This window comes from Canis lupus, chromosome 19 (genome assembly GCF_048164855.1).
Source record: "Canis lupus baileyi chromosome 19, mCanLup2.hap1, whole genome shotgun sequence".
NCBI classification, from domain to species: Eukaryota; Metazoa; Chordata; class Mammalia; order Carnivora; family Canidae; genus Canis; species Canis lupus.
This window is the reverse complement of record NC_132856.1, coordinates 29,219,545-29,238,741: the sequence shown is the minus strand read 5'-3', so window position 1 is coordinate 29,238,741 and position 19,197 is coordinate 29,219,545. Positions and strand designations below refer to the sequence as shown.

Genomic DNA, 19,197 nt, shown 5'->3' with positions numbered 1-19,197 from the left:
AAAGAGAGAGGAAGGAAGGAAGGAAGGAAGGAAGGAAGGAAGGAAGGAAGGAAGGAAGGAAGGAAGGAAAGAAGGGAGGGAGGGAGGGAGGGAGGGAGGGAGGAGGGAAGGAATGGAAAGAAGGAAAGGAGGGAGAAGAAAGGGAGGACAAACACTAGCCAGTCACAGTGGGGAACTGAGGCTCAGTCCTGCTGGAGATCCTCTGAGAAACTGTGCTGAATACACCCAAGAATCCTAAGACCAGAGGGCAGGGAAGCAATAGCATTTACCCACTGACTTTCATCCCTCAGTGATTGAAGGCTGCATCCAAGGGTTTAATTCCCACATATCTCCAACTGTGCCTGCTTGCAGCAGAGAAGCCTTCTTTGGCCAAAGAAGGCCCTCAGACTGAGAGAAGAGGTTAGGTGGGAGGTTTATCAACATCTGCAACAGCTATCTAAAGTCAGTATATTTGTATTGTTTCCGTTTTCTAGTACTGGAATCCTTTTTCTCAGTGAAGAATCCATTCAGTGATGTTTGTGTGGAGTGCCACCTCCTCTTATATCCTACACTCTTACACACACACTCACACATACGCATGCACATACACACATGCATGTGTGCACACATATACACACACATACACATACATCACACACACCCTGAGCACCTGAGGACAGCCTGACCATTTACAGCACCCATTCCCTTGGCCTCAGTATTTGGTTTAGATATTTGGCCTTGTGACCTAATTTGGATTTTTCTACTGAAGCTGAGAGTTGGCCTCTAATGATCAGGGATACTAAGCTGATAAGGTAAGAGTGTGAGGCTGTCATCTTGCCCAACCATTTAGGGAAACCCAAATAGGCAAGCAGATTTGAGGAATGGACAGTGTCCTGCCAGTATTTTTTTTAACTCTTGGAGTCAACTTGATAGTAAATAAGAGATAAATCTTATCTCAAATTTCTCAGAAGAAACCCCCTTAATTGTACATGGAGAAAGGAAAGGAGATTGGTTAAGTGAGCTCTTCTTAACATGGTTTCTTATAAAATGACCAACCAAAGATACAGGATTACAAGCTATTTTCCTAGTCAATCTGTAGGACACTAGGATGCATGAGTCCTTTCTACTGACTGCATCATTTACAGGTCATCAGATCCACTGAATCTTTACATAAGTGGGATTCTGAAATAGTTGTGTAGATTACAAATAGAGTTTTGAATAGGTTAATTTTTCTTTGATTGAAAGAGCCAAACCTATTGAGTACTAAATCCTGCTAATTATAACCCCCTTTTATAAAACCCTTTCTCTTCTCACTCATTCTCCTAATCTACTTTGGTTCATGTTCCTTGGCTCCAGATCCAGACTATGAATGTTGGCATAGGTTGGCCAAATGTGAAATTTCTTTCACAAGATTTAGGAGCCCAGAGAAGCTAAACATAGAAATGCAAAGTTAAAAATACTTTCAGAAAAGCATGTTTTTGAATCAAGCAGCATATCCAGTGTCCTGATATAAAATAACTACCTTCTCGAGAGGGTACTTGGAATGAAAATATAAAAACTAGAGAAATGGTATGAGGTAACAGCAAAGAGGGAGGGTAAATAGAAGAGAGAAGAAAAAATGGATTTTATCAAACTTTGATATGCCAGTGGGCATATTTTGCAGCCGAAGCTTGTCCAAGATAAAGGATGAAATGGGCCTCTGTTCTGAGTGCTCTCGTCACTTGTAAAGCAGCTAGATTAAAGTCAATTGAATCAATAAATGCTTTCGAGCACATGTAATGTGCAGACACTGTGCTAGGTGCTAGGAACACAATAAGGAACTAGAATCTCTTTGTCTCTTTCTCCACATATTTTCTTCTGTTTTGGCCTCTTTGTCCTGGAGTAAGATCCAATATGCCTGTCTAATTTTTAAGCTCAAGAGATAAAACATGACAACTTATAATGTATAGATCTGATGCTCAAACCTGAAAATCAAGGAACTGTTTAGAAAAGGAAAAACAGCTGCCAAGTAAGTAAAAATATCAGATGTCCACTACATGGGGATACCCAGACAACATTTGCTTTCCCATAGGGGAACTTCCCACATGTAGACCACAGTATGTGACTCCCTTTGGGGGATGAGATAAAAGATAGAGAGGTGTTTATAGTAGATAGGTAGTGTTTATAATGGATAACCATTGCAATAGAACATTTAAGTCTGACAACTCTTGTCTTGCCTCTAGCCTGAGGGGCCCTGAGAAGTGAAATGTCAAAGACCAGGGAACATTCACAATCTGATATAGGCTTCTTCTTTCTGGATTATGCATGGACAGTTAGCGGGCTAGACAATATCTAGGTAGCGCCATCTGCAATTCAGACATGAGCCTTTATTCAGGTTTTGCTATGGACAGGGAGCTGAATCACACTCTTTGATGATAATAAGAAAACTATTGTTTAGTGTGATACTTGCATGCAACAGCTACTCAATAAACATCTGTCAAATGAAAGCACTGCCTGTGTAAAATGGTGAATTAGGCCATGCATGACCATATTACTTGAATTACTAAAAATGGGCTTAAGGAAAATGAAATAATTTAGGGAGGGTGAAAAGTCATTACCTAGAGTAGTTATTCTCAAATGTTAAGTCCCAAGACCCCTCTACATTCTTAAGAATGATTGACTACTACAAAGAGTTTCTTATTTGTGTGGATTATATCTATGGCTATTTACTATATTAGAAGTAAAAACTGAGAGATTTGTAAAATATTAGAATATGCAAGTAGACATTCCATTAGTCATCAGAACAAAGACTACACCCCACAACCTGCTGCTTCTAGAAAACTCTACTGCACGCTTGTGAAAGAATGAGTGTAAAAGGACAAATAGCATATTAGTGTTTTGGTTTGAAAATAGTATTGCTCTGGTGGCCTCCCTGCAAGGGCTTCAGAGTCCTCACAGGTCTCTGAACCACAGTTTGAGGAATTCTGATCTAAAATTTTTAGAAACATTATTTCTAAGAAGTTAAATAAAAATTACTTGCAAGACTTATTTGTAGTCTATGTTCACATAGTTTACACCTTGATTTTTAGCTAGATTGAGCTTCTTTTCTCTTCCCTTCAAATATTCCATGAATCATAAAGAAATGTAATCATAGAAGAGTTTTTGTTTTCTATTTCTTTTGGGATTTTCCCAGTGATTAAGTGCCATTTTTCTGTTTAAGACCTTTTTTACTCTTCTATGAAATATTGGTGTCTTTTCAATCAAATCCTTGCTAGACCTTGCATAGAACTGCCTTTCATTTAAGATTGGTCTGAACCAGGGTGATTTCTTAGAGACAGAAGTTCAGGAGACTAGCTTGGATAAGCAGGAAGAGGTTAAGCTGACAAAATGGAGGATTATCTGAGACCAGAAACATGTATCTAGACTTCCAACAGATGAGGGAAGGAAGCCACTTTCCTTTCCTTTTCCCAGACAGCTTGGCTTAAGTCTCATTCTCAATGCTAGCTTCACCACTGCAGGCAAGGGGAAGATGATGGCATTGGCTTCAAAGTTACCAAGTCATTCCGAAAGAATTCTGTTCCAAAACCAGTGTGGGGGTGGTCCAAGGTTAATTCCCAACCAAAACCAAATATGCAGGAAAATCATTTCCTTAGAGCCAATTTTCCAAATAATCAGTTTGCTGAAAGATAGATTTTCCTCTTGGAAAATATTTTCACTGTATTAGTTGCCCTGGGCCAAGCTCTCTACCACATACCCCCCTCCACCACCACCACACACACACACATCTTCATTCTTACCAGCCTTCAAATTGAGGAGCATCAACTTAAAACATGGTAGCAAAACAGCTTGGGTAAAATCTCATGACAGTTTCAGGTTAATTATTTGACCAATTGATTTTCAGCCAATTAATTTTTAATAATCTAGTTTTTCCTGATCAACCATTCTGAAAAACTTGCACAGCTCCTTTCTTCTGCAGGCATATATGGAACTGACATAGATGAGCCCCTGAGAAAGGCTGAAGAAGCATCTACTTTGCCAGAGATGCATAAAAAGCATTTGTTGGGGAAGCAAAAGGAAGAATATGCTACTGTGCAATGAGAATCCCTCTGGACAGACCAATTGTGGTAGATTGACTTCCTATATGTTCAGCCTCTGTCTCCTCATCAGTAGGGTAGGGATAATAATGATTACACCTCTCACAGCTCTGATAAAGAGTAAAGGAAAGACAGCATGTAAAGCATATAAGATTAGCACAGAGACAGGGATCAATACCTACTAGTTATTGTTGGCTATTATCATTAATGACTCAAAACAGTTTCTCAAATGATACTTTCTCACCTCCAGGCCTGGAGCTCCAGCTCTTTAGCCACCATGCCCTCTCCATCCTCATTTAAATGTCCCTCCGCCAGTAAGCCTTCTCTGTCCCCTAGACTAGCTTAGGGCCCCTGTACCTGGTCTTAACCCTCATTGCTACTTAAAGAAACAGATTGTTCAGTTGTCTGCTTTTTCTAAGAACAAATACCCTGAGAGCAGAAACCATCTCCTATTGTTTACTCTGATATGCATAATCCCTAGCACAGTGCTTGTAGTAGATGAATGAATGAATGAGGCATCTGCTGGAAGCATGGTGCTGAAGCCCGGTCCTGACAATGAGGCAAAGCCAGCACACAGCTGCACAGGTGTGCCTTAGATAACGAGCCCTATGAGAAAGACCTGAGAAGGTCTGGAGGGGAGGAATCTGTTGAGCTTCTCCAACAGGCCCCAGAAGCATGTGAGTTTGCTTCTATTTTTTACTTCTAGATCCAACCTCCAGACATGATCTTCTGGGCCACTGGAGAGACTCTTCCTCATGGGAATTGCAGAATAGTAGAAGGTCCACTGATCCAGGAGCAGAAAGCTTGAGTTGTGACTCTTTCATTCACTGTGTGACTTTGATCAAGTGCCTGGTTCCCTCTGGTAGAATAGCTGAGGCATCTCTTTCTACAATTCTTTGAGGTAGGAGCAGGGTCAGCTTCTAGATAAATATCTGTTCTCAGTTAATGAAATCTATCCTTTCTTTTTCTATCCTTTTTCTTCCCTCCCTCCTTTTCATTTTTATGTAGCAAATACATGTTGAATATTAACCCCGCACCAGATACGACCTGGAAGTTAAAGAGAGGTAGACAAAATTAATAGGATCCTTGCCTTCCTGCTAGTTATACTCTAATGGGAGAGACACAAATAAGCAGGATAACTTCAATCATTTAGATGATAAGAGTGATAAATAAGAGCAGTTAAAGGGAATAATGTGATAGAGAATAATAGATGGAACACCCTCTTTAGATTAGGTGGTCATGGGAGGCCTCTCAGAGGTGGTTTCATCTGAGCTGAGACCTGAATGAAGAGATGAAGCTGACAGTGGGCTATTTGAGATTAGTTCAAAGGCCCCAAGACTTGGGTAGGGGAAATGCTGTAGGAAGAAAAAGAACCAAGATGGTATGGTGATAGCAAATAGGTGGACAAGATCTGGTAATGTCAGTCCTTGTGGGCCCCAGTCAGGAGTTTGGTTATAGCTTCAAGTGCAAGGGGAAGCATTGGAGGAGAATTTAATGCAGGGGATTGACATGCTCTGATTTATATTTTAAAAAGATTTCTGGTTGCACTGCAAAAAATGAAATCCTACCTGTCATGTTCCAATTGCAACCTGAAAATAGTATGATTAATCCCCTGGTTGCTGGCAAAGTACCAGAAACAAGGGTGACATTATACTTACTGATAATAAAGGGCACTTTTTCCAACTTGAGTTGATAAATATATGGAACAAACTGTTTCTAATTAACTAAAATGAACAGTATTGACTTGTGTCTTAGACATTTTTTTGCCAAAAAGGATTTGTGTATTTATGGTATTATGGTACATATGGTATGTATTAATAACTGAAGAATTGGAGGTGTACACTTCCATAGCCACTTGACAGGGCAATAGCTTTTTGGTGTTTTAAAGGAGATTGCATTTTCTTCTGTATAAGCAATTACTATTTATTTCATTATAATCTGGTAAATATATTGAATTTCCCACCCAGCAATGGTTCTACTAGGTTCCCTATCCTGAAGATTCAGTGACGCCAGTTATTATGTACAGAATGACATGACAGCAAGCAATGACAGATGACTAAATAACGGCTTGGTAGAGTAACTTTTTGACAAAGCAAAAATAGTAAAAAAACATGCCATGTTTCCGGGTCTTTGAAATCTAATTTGAAAGCATTTTGAATTTTTAAAATCAACTTTAATAATTAGATTTACACCTTGAATTTTGAACTTCAGAAATTCTTTGCACACCTAAGAATAGTGACTGTAGTTGCTTAAATATATGCAGACTACAGTAAATGCAATGTATTGCATTATCTTAGTTGAGCCTTACAAAATCCCTGAGATATAGGTGATGAGAAAGCTGAGGCTCAAAATGGGCACAAAATTTGTCCAAGATCACATAGTTGGTGGTTGGTGGAGCTACTTTATCTTGCCTTCCAATTAGGGGAAAAAATAAGTGAAAAAGTGATGCTCCAGTGGGCCTCAAATGGAGACAAATAGGAGGTATGCTAGGGCTGTAGGTGCATTGAAAACTAAATCTCATCGAATAGACTAATATTCTAATATTTTTCTGCACGTTGCCCCGAGATATAAGATTAGATGAGGTAAATAATGGGTAGGGTAAAGGACCATCAATAATTTAATCTATGTCTGGGATCCCTGGGTGGCGCAGCGGTTTGGCGCCTGCCTTTGGCCCAGGGCGCGATCCTGGAGACCCGGGATCGAATCCCACATCAGGCTCCCGGTGCATGGAGCCTGCTTCTCCCTCTGCCTATGTCTCTGCCTCTCTCTCTCTGTCTCTCTGTGGCTATCATAAATAAATAAAAATTAAAAAAAAAAAAAATTAAAAAAAAAAAAATAATAATTTAATCTATGTCAGGCAAAATGTACGTCCATGAAATAGGCTGAATGAAATCTTTAGAACTCAGATGTTATTTCCACTTGTAGCACTCAGTCACCAAAATCCTCAAGTTTAGTAAATCTTAACCTTTTTGGAGTTAGGACACCTATTAAGAATATGATACAATTATGAAACCTGACCCAGATAGATGATTTTTCAAATGATTATGAAGCTATCTGAGATTTATTGTGAACCCCTGAAATTCATCTGTAGACCTCTTAACCCTTCAATCAGCCACTCATTTTAAATTTGAGAACACTGAGACCCAGAGAACAGTCCTACTTAATGTCACCTGAAAATTGGTGCATAGATAGGCCCACAAGTCTAAGTCCTCTCACTTTTTTCGTTCCCAGATTCTGTTCTACAGGCTCTAGACTCTGGGAACTATTCCATTTGAAATGACTGGCTCTCGTCCTGAAAGTTTCCCCTTCTGCTTTCAGGGTATTCATATATCTTTTACTGTATGAAACTTTGGTAACAGTGATAATTACTGTTCTTAATTTTAATTTTTATTTTGAATGTCTTCAATTACCTAAATAAAAAATTGATAGTTCCCTCTGGTACCAAATTTCTCCTGGAAGTTATACTGATCCCCAAACTCCAAAATGCTGGGAAATCGCTGCTTTTATTCACATACCTCTCTATCGCCTCATCTCCCACCTGGAACCCTGGAACAGGTGCAAAGCATTTAGGAGCATCAGCCTTATCCTTGAATCTGATATTTAACAGAAGTGAGGGGGCTCTACAGGGCCTGATTCCTTCTGCATATTCATATTGCACATATTGCAAAGGGAAATAAAGAAGGAGGAAGAGTCTGTAGGTTAAGATACTGGAGGGACATGTCAACCAAATGCAATGTACTAACTTCTCCGGGTCATGATTAAATAAACCAACTTAAAATCATATGGGATAATTTGAACATTGACAGATAATTAATGATATAAAAAATTAACTATTTTTAAGGTGTGAATTTAACTGTGTTGTGGCTATGTATTTTAAGAATTCTAATCTTTTAAAAATACATACTGAATATTTATAGATGAAATTATATGATGTCTGGAATTCATTTCCAAATAATCTATTGGCAGGTGAGGGGTGGTGGTAGGAGGCACCAGGTGGTAGTTAACGTGAAAACAGATTGGCCATGAGTTGGCGACAGTTGATCATGGGGAATAGAAACATGGGAAGTGATGATATGATAATCTCTACTTTGTGTAGGTTTCTATAATAAAAGCTTTTTTAAAAGAGAAAAACAGTATGCAAGAGGGACAGCCCTAGTACACTCTTCATGGGATTGCAAATTCCTACAACCTTTCAGCAGGGTCTTTTGGCAATACTTATCAAAGTCTTTAGAAATACTGCATACCCCTTGTGATGGTTAATTTTTTTAAAGTATAAACAAATATTTATTTATTGAGATATAATTGACTGTACATATCTAAAGTGCACAATTTGATAAGCTTTGAAAAATATATATATACCTGTGTAACCATCACCACGATCAAAATATGAAATGTATCCATGGCCCACAAATTTTCTCTTCCCCTTGATGATTCTCCTTCCTGCTTCTCATCCCATCTCAAGGCAACCATTGATGTGCTTAATTTCACCAAGGAATAGTTGAATTTTTAGACTTTATATGATAGACTTTAATTCATAATTACTGTAGTAATTATTCTTTTTTTAATCTAGCTTGACTTTTTATTTTTATTTTTTATTTTTTTAGCTTGACTTTTTAATTTCTTTTTTACTCAGCGTAATTGTCTTGAGATTTACCTATGTTTTATGTATCAGCATCCCATTCCTTTTTGTTGCTAAGTACTATTCTACTGTATGCATATACCACAATTTATTGATTGTTATGATGATTAATTTTATGTATTTATTTGGCTAGACTATAGTGGCAGGTTTTTTGACCAAACACTTGTCTAGATGTGCTATAAGGGTCTTTTTTTAGATGTGATTGACATTTACAATCTGTTGACTTTAATTAAATCAGTATTCTCCAGGATATGAGTGATCCCATCCAATTAGTTGAAGGTCTGATCAGCGAAGGCTGAGATCTCCTGTAAAAGAAGGAATTTTATCTCCAGACTGCAATGCAGAAACTCTGGTTTTCTTGGCTTTGGACTCAAGACTGTAGCATCAAGTCTTGCCTGAATCCTGTGCCTACCAGCTTGCCCTATGCATTTCAGACTTGCTGGCACCCACAATCATATGAGCCAATCCTTTAAAATAAATCCTTGTATTCATTAAAATATATATCTTATTAGTTTTGTTTCTCTAGAGAACCCTGATCAATATACTCCTTTACCCAGAAAGGATAAATTGTAGAAATATATCCAAAGAAAGTTATCATACAAATATCCAAAAATACATATTCAATGCATTGTTTTAACAGTTAGATTGGAAATAGTCAAAATGTCCACCAGTGGGGGACCATTTAAAAAAATACTGTAAAACTGTACAATGTAATAACTATGTGGAGCATTCTGGCACTGTAATTTTTCTATGCTGTGCATATATTATAGACTATTAAAAGGAATAAAGTATATCTTCCTTTTTTAAAAAAGGTGTGTTTTAGTTATACTATTAAGTAATAAACAGCAAGTTGAAAACCCTGTTTGATTTTTCATTTTTGTAAGTTGTTAATACTGAGGATGGAATTATGAACAAACTTCTATTTTCTTATAAACATTTCTATATTGGCTACATTTTTAAAATAGCATATTTTGACTAAACTAATGAATCAAATCAATTTGACCTAAATTTAAACAAAATGTAAGACCAGACAGATTTCTGCTGCCCTCTCCAATGCTACCTGCATGTTTATTAATAAATATTTTTTATTTATTAACAAGTAAAGTTAAATACTTTACATTTTTTATTCATGTAACTTTTCTATATCATTCTAATAAAATGGACAGATAATCCATTATCTAGACATTCAAGTTTAAAAAAGAAAATTCTGGGATGATTTTTTTGTTTCATAATTCACTTGAGTCCAGCACCACAGTTCAAGGAAGACAAACAAGATAGGAAAAAAGGCTTTTCTCTGCAAATACAGATAATGACCTCATTATCTATTTTAATTTGACAATGTAGAGGCAGTCTGAGTTCTCTATGATTCAAATTCTATTTGAAGAATCTAAAATTAATAAATCATGGCTTCATGAAAATAGCAGTGCCTCTTTGCAAGCCATTATAATGTGTTTTATAGAGTTTTCCTTCTCTGGGTTCCACTCTAAGACATCCCCGGGCCTCAGTGCATTTCTTTTTAATCACCTCATAGTCTATCTTTTTATTTTGAAATATTTGTGTAAACACAAACTTGTAGGGGACAGGGATGAAATTTGAAAAGATCCTTCTTAGCATAATATACTTCCAATACATTGGATATGTTTCTTTATGGCCTATGGAGATGAAAGGCACATGCTGGGTAAGGGGGCAGTCTCTTTCCAGCCATGTCCTTTTGTGTGCAAGCACAACAAATCGTGTAGAAAAGAGTATTGTTTTCAGTAACCTTGATTGCATTTTCCAGTGTCTTGCTCAGTTCCCCCTGCTCAGTATTTATTCAAAAAATTATCTTCTCTAATGATAGAATGGAGAGCACAGAAAGTAATGGAAAGTTCCTCCTATGAAGACAATAAACTTTAACACATTTAATACATAATCACATCAAGGAAAAATGACTTAATTGTGTGTAAGAGCAGAAGTACAGCATTTTGTCTTTCCCTTTCTTTTTGTCTTTTAAGAAAACATTTTTAGTGAATATATGCTGTTGTTACAAGAGATGAAGCTGCTTTTGATTTGACTAAGGCTAGGACAAAGATGTCTGGAAAATGATGCTGGCTGCCTAAAAATGCCATTTACCTGAAGGTAAGGAAGCTGGAGATCAGCTCTTAGGTCTAGCAGACAGGAGTGCAGGTCCACTGACCTTCCTGGGAACAAACAGCATCATTAGAATACCTGAGACACTCTTAGGATGTTTGTGAACTGGATCGTTTTATATTTCTGCTTGCTTTGATGTTGGATAGAGTCTAGTAATGACCCTTTTAGTCATCAGAGTCATCCTGCATATACTAATACTTCTGGTCAGTGAGTCCTGTATCTCGAACAAACTCTCTCCTTTTTCCTTTGCAAGCTGAAGTCTTCAAACTTGTTTCCAACGTTAGCAACCTAAGTCCAAGTACTATGGTCTTCTCTCAGTTCTCACTGCAACCAGCATATTTCCCAAGACTGTTCTCGGTCCCTGCCTTGTCCCCATCTTCTGCCCTTTCCACCCCAAATAGATCCTGTACCTGCACCCTTGTGATGTCATCTCCCCAGAAGTGGACCATAACATAGAAATATGCCTCATGATGAGCTGGTGGCATAAAGGAAAACCTTGTTCTAATCAATAGGTGAGTCTTTAGAACCAGTTTGAAGTCACCCATGAGCCCAGGGAACAGTGGGAAAAAAAGGTCCCAGACCCCATACATTCATCCTATGACCACTCTTCTGTGGAAACACAACTGAAAGTGGCAAGAGAGGGAGCCAGCCACAGAATGGCCAACAGAAAAGCCAGCAATCATGTAAGAAGTCAGTATATGTGTGATTGAGTTAAAAAATTAATAGCACTGCATTTTTTTTCATATGAGAGCTTTAGAGTAAGTTTTGAAGGCATTTAAGCTCTGTTTTGAGGCCCTTACTCCCACAAGTCACTTAAGCTCTCTTCCCACTTTCTTTGCCACTAAAGTAAGAGAAATAGTATGCACTTCATCAAGTTTGAAGGTTCAAGTGAGATAAAATGTGAAAACATTGGGTATGGTGCCTGGTCTATGCCATTGTCATTAGTGATTGCCATCCAGTATAGAATTGTCACCAGTATCCTATATAGCATTGCCATATGCCCTGCTTCAAGGACTGTAGGAAAACCAGGGACATGGCAGAGAGAGGGCCTTGTCCTTTTCAACTTCCTAGACAATCTCCATTCCCATTCCTCACAACTCATTGCTTAGCTTCTCCAATGACTGGCCCATGGGCTCCAACATAGCCCTCCTGAATGATTGAAGGACTTGAGGATCATGGATAATTCAGTAGTTTGGAAACCTTAGAGATGGAATTTGCATCATAGGTTTAAAAATAAAAACACCTTAAAGCTGTTTTCCAAGTTTGCCTCTTCTCTATGCCAACTGGGTAATCTTTGATGATTCTTTCAAGATGACTGAGCTCCAACTTCCTCATCTATAGAATGGAGAAGGTTTCTGGGGAGAAAAAAATGAGATCTAGTTTGTGAAGATGTTGCTAAACTCCCAGGATTTTGTAGTGATTTATGCTGTGAATCATAAAGGCTAAACAAGAAGAGGTGTGTGAGTGTATACCTGTCCACACAAATGCATATATCATGCAGACACATATGGCTAGCAAAAGATAAGTCAATCTACAACCAGGCAAATGCCAATATTTCATATTAGGAAGAGAGAAAAAATGGAGCAAGAGGATTAAAGTCTCTATCAACTGATAAAAGGATTGAAACGGGGGCTGCAGAAAATGATCAAGTAAAGAGAAACGTGCTTAGCACCACAATTTGCCAGTTGCCCTCTAATCTTCCCTTGGCTGCTTTAATTCTAGCTGTGAGAAATTCAGTGACAGCAGTTTGCTCCCCAACATCCTTAATGCTTTCTATGTTTGCTCCTGTGGGATCACCACCACTGGGACATGTCATTATTGTCTCTCCCTGAGCCACCCTCAGATGCTCTGTTAGGAGCTTTAGTCCTATTTTCTTCCACAGCAGGTGAAAGATATTGTCAATAATTTCAAAAGTCTTATTACCAGATGTCCATAATGGTACAGTGCCTAAACATGAATCTGTGCCTTTCTGTACTGAATATCTCACTTTGTATAAAGAACCAGGGGCACTACGATATCACAGTTTCAGTACATGATGCATTCAGGTTCATTTGCCCTCTGCTTGCTTCTGAGGCAAATGTTAAAATAACCCAGGTCAAAATTTGGAAAATGGGAAGCTTTTAATGACTTCCTATTGACTGGTCTGCAGGGATTCAGCTCTGTCATTGCTGGGTCACATGTACAGTGCAGTATTCACACACTTCAAGGTGGAAGCACAAGGAATGTTGATTTAGAATCCTATTCAGTATAAGTCATCTGCATACCATTAGATTAGATGGCTTGGTCATTTTTATAGACATTCAGCTGGAAATCTAAGGATGTTGTAACTTGAGGAGCAGAAACATATAGTGGTTACTAGTGTGGGTTCCACCTAATCTTGCATTCAAGACTCATCCCTGCCCTCCATGAGCCACATGACCTCAGACAAGCTTACTGCACATTCTAAGCCTCAGTCTTCCCATATGTATAATGGTCCTAGCAATAGTGCCTACCTAAGAAAAGTGTTAAGAGCATTAGGTGAGAAATATGTCAGTAGAGAAGCTAGCATAATCCCTACAGGCTGAAAAATGTCAGTGCTTGTTATCATAAACATTTTTATTAATAAAGCAATGCCAACTTGCTTAATATTTTTCCAGTCCCCACAAACAGAATTAAAAACTATGAGTGCCTAGCAGTCCCTTTTAGTGTCATTGAGGCAGCAGTGAAATTATTAAGACTGTGTTTATTTGTTGGTAAAAATGTTTTTAAAAAAACTACCCTAACATGGAGGCTTTTCTTTGGTGGACACAGTGCAGTAAAATCCAATGAAATTCAATTACCTCTTGATTGAGTCAGGCCAACCCAGAAGGGAATTATACATTTGAAATCAACAGAATTGGATTTGGTCCCTTTTGCAGGCTCAGCAATTGCTCCCTGACAAGTTCCTCAGAAGATCAGAGGTGGCCCCACTGGCATCCAGATTCTGTCAACCGACATGCTCTATCTGTACAGAGCAGGGTTTTTTTTTTCCTTGTTTAGGTTCTAAATGAATGATATCTGCTCCCAAAATTATTACAGTTGCTAAACGCATGCTGACTATAAAAATCTCTCCCTCCACAACAAACCATACATATTTATGCATTATATGTAGCTGATGCTTAAAAGAACTCCTCTGTTAAAATATATGCGTTTAGTAATATATATCATCATATAGTGTTAAAAATGTTCAGTCAAATGAATTATTATGCTTCAGACTATTTTGAGCTGACATGCTCTTTCTTTATAAATGATCCCTACTCCCTTCCACAGAATAGGCATTAGCTTAGAACTCACTTCAATTTCCCTTCTTTCTCTTGATTTCACCCCAGTGTAACTGGTGGACTAAATACCAAGCTATAAATCACTGGCATTAATAAGCACAGCAGACTTCTTAGTTGAGTTTTGTGCATGTGTGCCTTGTACAGATAACCACAATTAAAATTACTGTAAATAATCATAATCAGTTAGCAGTAGGGAAAATGTTGATATTAAGCTGAATGCGTAGGGAAAGAAAACACCCAATTCTTTTATTGTTCTGCTCCCTGCTGCCCCCACCACACACAAAGATTGCCGACCCAGTCTGTGCATGTCACCTGAAGGAACTGGTATTGGAAACACCACTGTTCCTGGCATGTGGAAAGCAAGTGTGCAGCAGGTGACATGGCCCTGCCTGCTATTTTTGTTTTATATGTTCATTATAAAAAAATCTTTGCAATCTTCATCTCAAGATAAAGACTCCAATTAATAACCTGGCCCACCATACCTCATGGTGAGGTCCCCTGGTGACTTCTTCATCTCACCTGAAACCACTCATTCTCTTTTCCTTCCATGTTCCAACTTTTCAGGACATATTTCATCTCTTCCCATGTGCTGTGCTCCTGGCCTATGCAAGATCTTGGTACATGCTCCTTCTTACCTATTTTTTAACAGCTTTATTGAGATATAATCCACATACTATACAATTCATTTGTTTAAAATGTACACACTGTTGGTTTTCAGAATATTCAGAGTTGTGCATCCACCACCATAGTTAATTCTAGAACATTTTCATTGCTCAAAAAAGAAATCCTGCATCACTTAGCTAGCCATTATTCCCAATTCTCCTATCCCCACCACAACCACCACCACCACCCCTAGGCAAGTGGCAGCCTACTCTTTGTCTCCATAGATTGGCCTTTTCTGAACATTTCATACAAATGGAATCATACAATGTGCGTTCCTTTGTGACTGGCTTCTTCCACTTAGTAGAACATTCTCAAGGTTCATTCATGTTGTAGTATGCATCAGCACTGCATTCCTGTCACTAATAGATAATATTCCATTGTTTGGATGCACCACATTTTATTTATCCATTTATCAGTTGATAGACATTTGAGTTGTTTTCACTTTTTGGCTATTATGAATACTGCTGTTATGAACATTCTTGTACAAGGTTTTGTGCGGACAAATGTTACCATTTCTCTTGGGTATGTATCTAGAAGTAGAATTGCTGGATCATATGCTAACTCTATGTTTAACCATTTGAAAAACTGCCAGACTGTTTTTCCAGAGTGGCTGCACCATTTTACATTTCTACTAGCAATATACGGAAGTCCCAATCTGTCTAATTAGAACTTAAATTCCAATTTTATTTTATTATTCTTACCCAATCTCACCAACACTTGTTAATCCAATCTTATGCTCTTTTTTATTATAGCCTAGTGGATATATAGTCATATTTCATTGTGTTTTCATTCTTAACTTTCAATCTAGATGATTTTTACCCATTTTTCAAGCTGTAGCTTAAAAGTCACTTCATAGGGAATCACCTTGACTGCCTCACCCCACGCTAGCCTCGGGCTCCCCTCAGAAAAACGATCTTTTCCCTCTAAACTTGAAGTTCAACATGAGTAGGGCCCATCCTATGTTCCTTACTCTATCCCAGCATCTAGCCATTGTGTGAACTACTGGCTGATTCCTAAAAATTTGTGGAATAATGACATATTATAAAACAATGGGAAAAAATGTGTATATTTTCTGAAAATCACCTATTTGAGAAAATTGCCATGATTACCTTTTAAAGCTATTTCATTTTTCAGCATTCCCACAGACCAAATTATTGATTTTACTATCTTTGGCAAGGGGAGGAAAGGGACTCTACAATATAACCATGACAAATACTTCTATTTTCCTAAATTGTACTGAAGCATACACCTTTCTGGTTGATAAGAAACAGGAGGACTCTCAGTATACACAAGCAAGATCAAGTAGACTGTGTAAACAGGTCTCTCTTAAGGCAAGCAATAAATTAAAAAGACTGGGTTTCTGAGAAATAAGGAATCAGAGGGATCAGACTTTCCCACACTGGTTGTCAAGGAAGCTATGTCCCTGGAGATTCTGGTTCAGGTGGTCCAGGACTAGACCCTGAAATGTGTTTTTAACAAGGCCTCTAGTGATTGCAATGCTAGTGGCCCATGACCTTCACTTTAAAAAGCATTCATACTACCTAATAGTCTCATCATTTAACAGAAACAGGTTAATGTAGAAATTAAAAACACAAGCTCTGGAGTCAAACACAGATTTAAATCTCTGCCCAATTTACTAGCCACGTGACTTAGGACAAATTACTGAATCTTTCTAAGCCCATTTCTTATTCTGTAAAGGGGGTGGGGGCAATAAAGTGCCTATGACATGGGCATTCAATTAAATAAAGAGTATAAAACACAGTATCTGGCATATAAGAAATGCTCCCATGTTGGAATACCTGAGTGGTTCAGTTGATTGAACATCTGACTCTTGGTTTGGGCTCAGGTCATGATCTCATGGGTCATGGGATTGAGCCCCATGCTGGGCTCCATGCTCCGTTGGGAATCTGCTTGAAGAGTCTCTCCCTCTGCTCCTCCTTCTGCTTTCTCTCTCTCTCTCTCTCTCTCTCAAATAAATAAATTTCTTAAAAAAAACAAGAAACACTCGAATGATAGTTGCTATTGTTATTACTATTTTGTCATTATATTATCTAAAGTATAAGAGAATGTGTACAACATATCTGTTTTAAAGGGATCAAGTTTTGCTTTGTATGATAAATACTTTCTAAATATTAATTGGGAAACTACCAGGTTCATCAATGGCTTTATTATTATTGTTACCTTCATAGATAATTTTCCAAGTGGTACTTTGCTGATATCACTGCTAGGGCTATTCTGAGTGCCTTCCTAATACTCAAGGAATAATTTAGTCATTTCTTATGAAGCAGAATTTTAGCTCCTATATTAAATTATAATTTACCACCTAGTTCACAGCATGAGCTACAATACTAGATATAACACATTCCCTTAGGTGTCATTTATTGAGCAGAAAGTATTATCCCCCAAATCTTATTTTTCCTCTATTAGGTAATATATTGAGCCTGAATGCTTTCCTGATAGAACTTACTCTCTAAAATAGAAGTTCTAAAGTTCAATCAAATTAGTATTGATCTGTCATCTTACAGAAACAAGAATGTTCGTTCATTTATCCAACTCCTATATACTGAGTGTCTAACAAGTGTCAGGCATTCAGGATACACATAGAACAAGAAAATCAAGATGCCATTATCATGGAAAGAGCAGTGAAGGAAAAAAAAAGTAATTAAATACTTCATCAAGATAATGTGGCTAGTGATGAGTGCTATGAATGAATGATGCTAACCAGGGCAATGGGATAGCAAATGTCCACAAGAAAGGAGCTATTTTGGATTAGTAGTCAGGAAAAGGCTTTCCCAGGAGATGACGTTTGAATACCAACAAGGAGCCAGCCATGGAAAATATCAGCGGACAGGGTGATTCAGGAAAAGAGAACAGTCAATGAAATGACTGTAAGCCAGAAATGAGCCATGTAAGGACCTGATGTAAGATCTGGTGGGTCACATTAATAAGTTGGAGTTTGAGTCCAAGCACAATGAGAAAGTACTGGGTAGTTTGAGCTGGAGGATGTCAGATATCGTAATTTATCATCATTTCAGGTTCTCTCTCCCTCCCCACCCTCACCTCTGTTAGGGTGACTAGATATTGGGAAACCCAGTGGAATTATGCTTCCCTGCAATGTTTACTTCCACATTTCCAGCATAAATCTGTAATTTCTTTAATGAACTTGTCATGAAAGCATGCCTTCCAACTCCCTGATCACCCCTGCTTTGCTTTAAAACATGTCCACACACACCCCCACCCCACTCCACTTGGTCTCATCTGCATTGTAAAGTCTCCTTCACTCTGACACTTCAGGTTGCAGCAGGTGACCTTTGAGGTGCCCACGTGCGAGGGGAAGGAGCGGCAGAAGCTGGCACTGACTGGTGACTCCTCATCTTCTGCTGAGTTCTTCGTCACGGTCGCTGTCTTCGCCTTCCTCTACTCCCTGGCCGCCACCGTCGTTTACATTTTCTTCCAGAACAAGTATCGGGAAAACAACCGGGGCCCACTCATTGTAAGTGGCTTACTTCTTCTTCTTTTTTTTTTTTTTTTAAGTGGCTTACTTCTTGAAATAAGTCTTTCCATCCCTTCTGATTTCTTTACCACAGCTTGAAGCGCTTTGGAGTTAGGCAAGCCCTTGGGGCAGGTATTTTTTTTTAAATCACATTTTTTTTTTCATCCACATCTCTTGGATCTGAAACAGAACCATGATGTCTGCCATTCTTTTGTGTCTCTGAATTGGAAAAGTATCACAAGATTGCTAGCAGCCCCTCTTAAATAAATGGTTGGAAATCTCATGAGATCAAGGGAAAAGTGAAGCTTACTGCAGATTTATTTATAATTCCAGCATTATGGAGCCAGTCAACCATTTTTCTCACTGGTTATTTAGACAGTGTGACTTGCACTTATTTGAAATGCATTGTTCTATTAGTATATGACAGACTGGGCATAGATTTTTCCATCTCTGCACTCCCCCCAAACCCCACCAATCTTTCTCAATCTCTCTCTCTTTCCACCACTGACCCTCCTCCTACTTTCTTCTTTCTTGTACGTGGATCCAAGGACTCACATGGGTGAAACCAGTATAGCCCAGAATATCCAGATGCAGACACATACACACACACACACACACACACACACACACACACACATACATACACACACACTGACAGGGGGCACAACAACTCTCAGAGGGGCACGGAGTGTGGATAATTGTTTAGGAAATAAACTTAAATTTCTCAACCTTCATGTGTAGATTTAACAAAAATTTATCTGAGAATGTTCTGCATGTAAAAATACCTTGTTGTCTTTCTTAATTACCTACTCCTATTTTGTAAAAGAAAATCTTCCTTCTCTTTCATCCCAAATATCACCACATAGTACATTGCTAGGAGGCAAACCTTTCTGGTGCTAATGAAATATTGGTGCTGGTGTT

The 19,197-nt window shown here is 38.3% G+C and overlaps 1 protein-coding gene and 1 long non-coding RNA gene across 3 annotated transcripts in view; one reads left to right on the top strand and one right to left on the bottom strand.

The window, feature by feature from the left end:
* The window catches only part of SYNPR (synaptoporin), a 289,796-nt gene that overhangs the window by 225,966 nt on the left and 44,633 nt on the right, over positions 1–19,197 (top strand). For both annotated transcript variants that reach the window (XM_072785546.1, XM_072785547.1), the window contains one exon: positions 18,078–18,276. In XM_072785546.1, coding sequence (XP_072641647.1) covers positions 18,078–18,276 — 199 coding nt within the window. The remainder of the gene's footprint in view (positions 1–18,077; positions 18,277–19,197) is intronic.
* The window catches only part of LOC140610055 (uncharacterized), a 128,538-nt gene continuing 118,215 nt past the window's right edge, over positions 8,875–19,197 (bottom strand). Inside the window, exons 9-11 of the long non-coding RNA XR_012011829.1 lie at positions 12,065–12,176; positions 10,804–10,871; positions 8,875–8,996 (exon numbers count right to left, since the gene is read on the bottom strand). This is a non-coding gene — a long non-coding RNA (uncharacterized lncRNA). The remainder of the gene's footprint in view (positions 8,997–10,803; positions 10,872–12,064; positions 12,177–19,197) is intronic.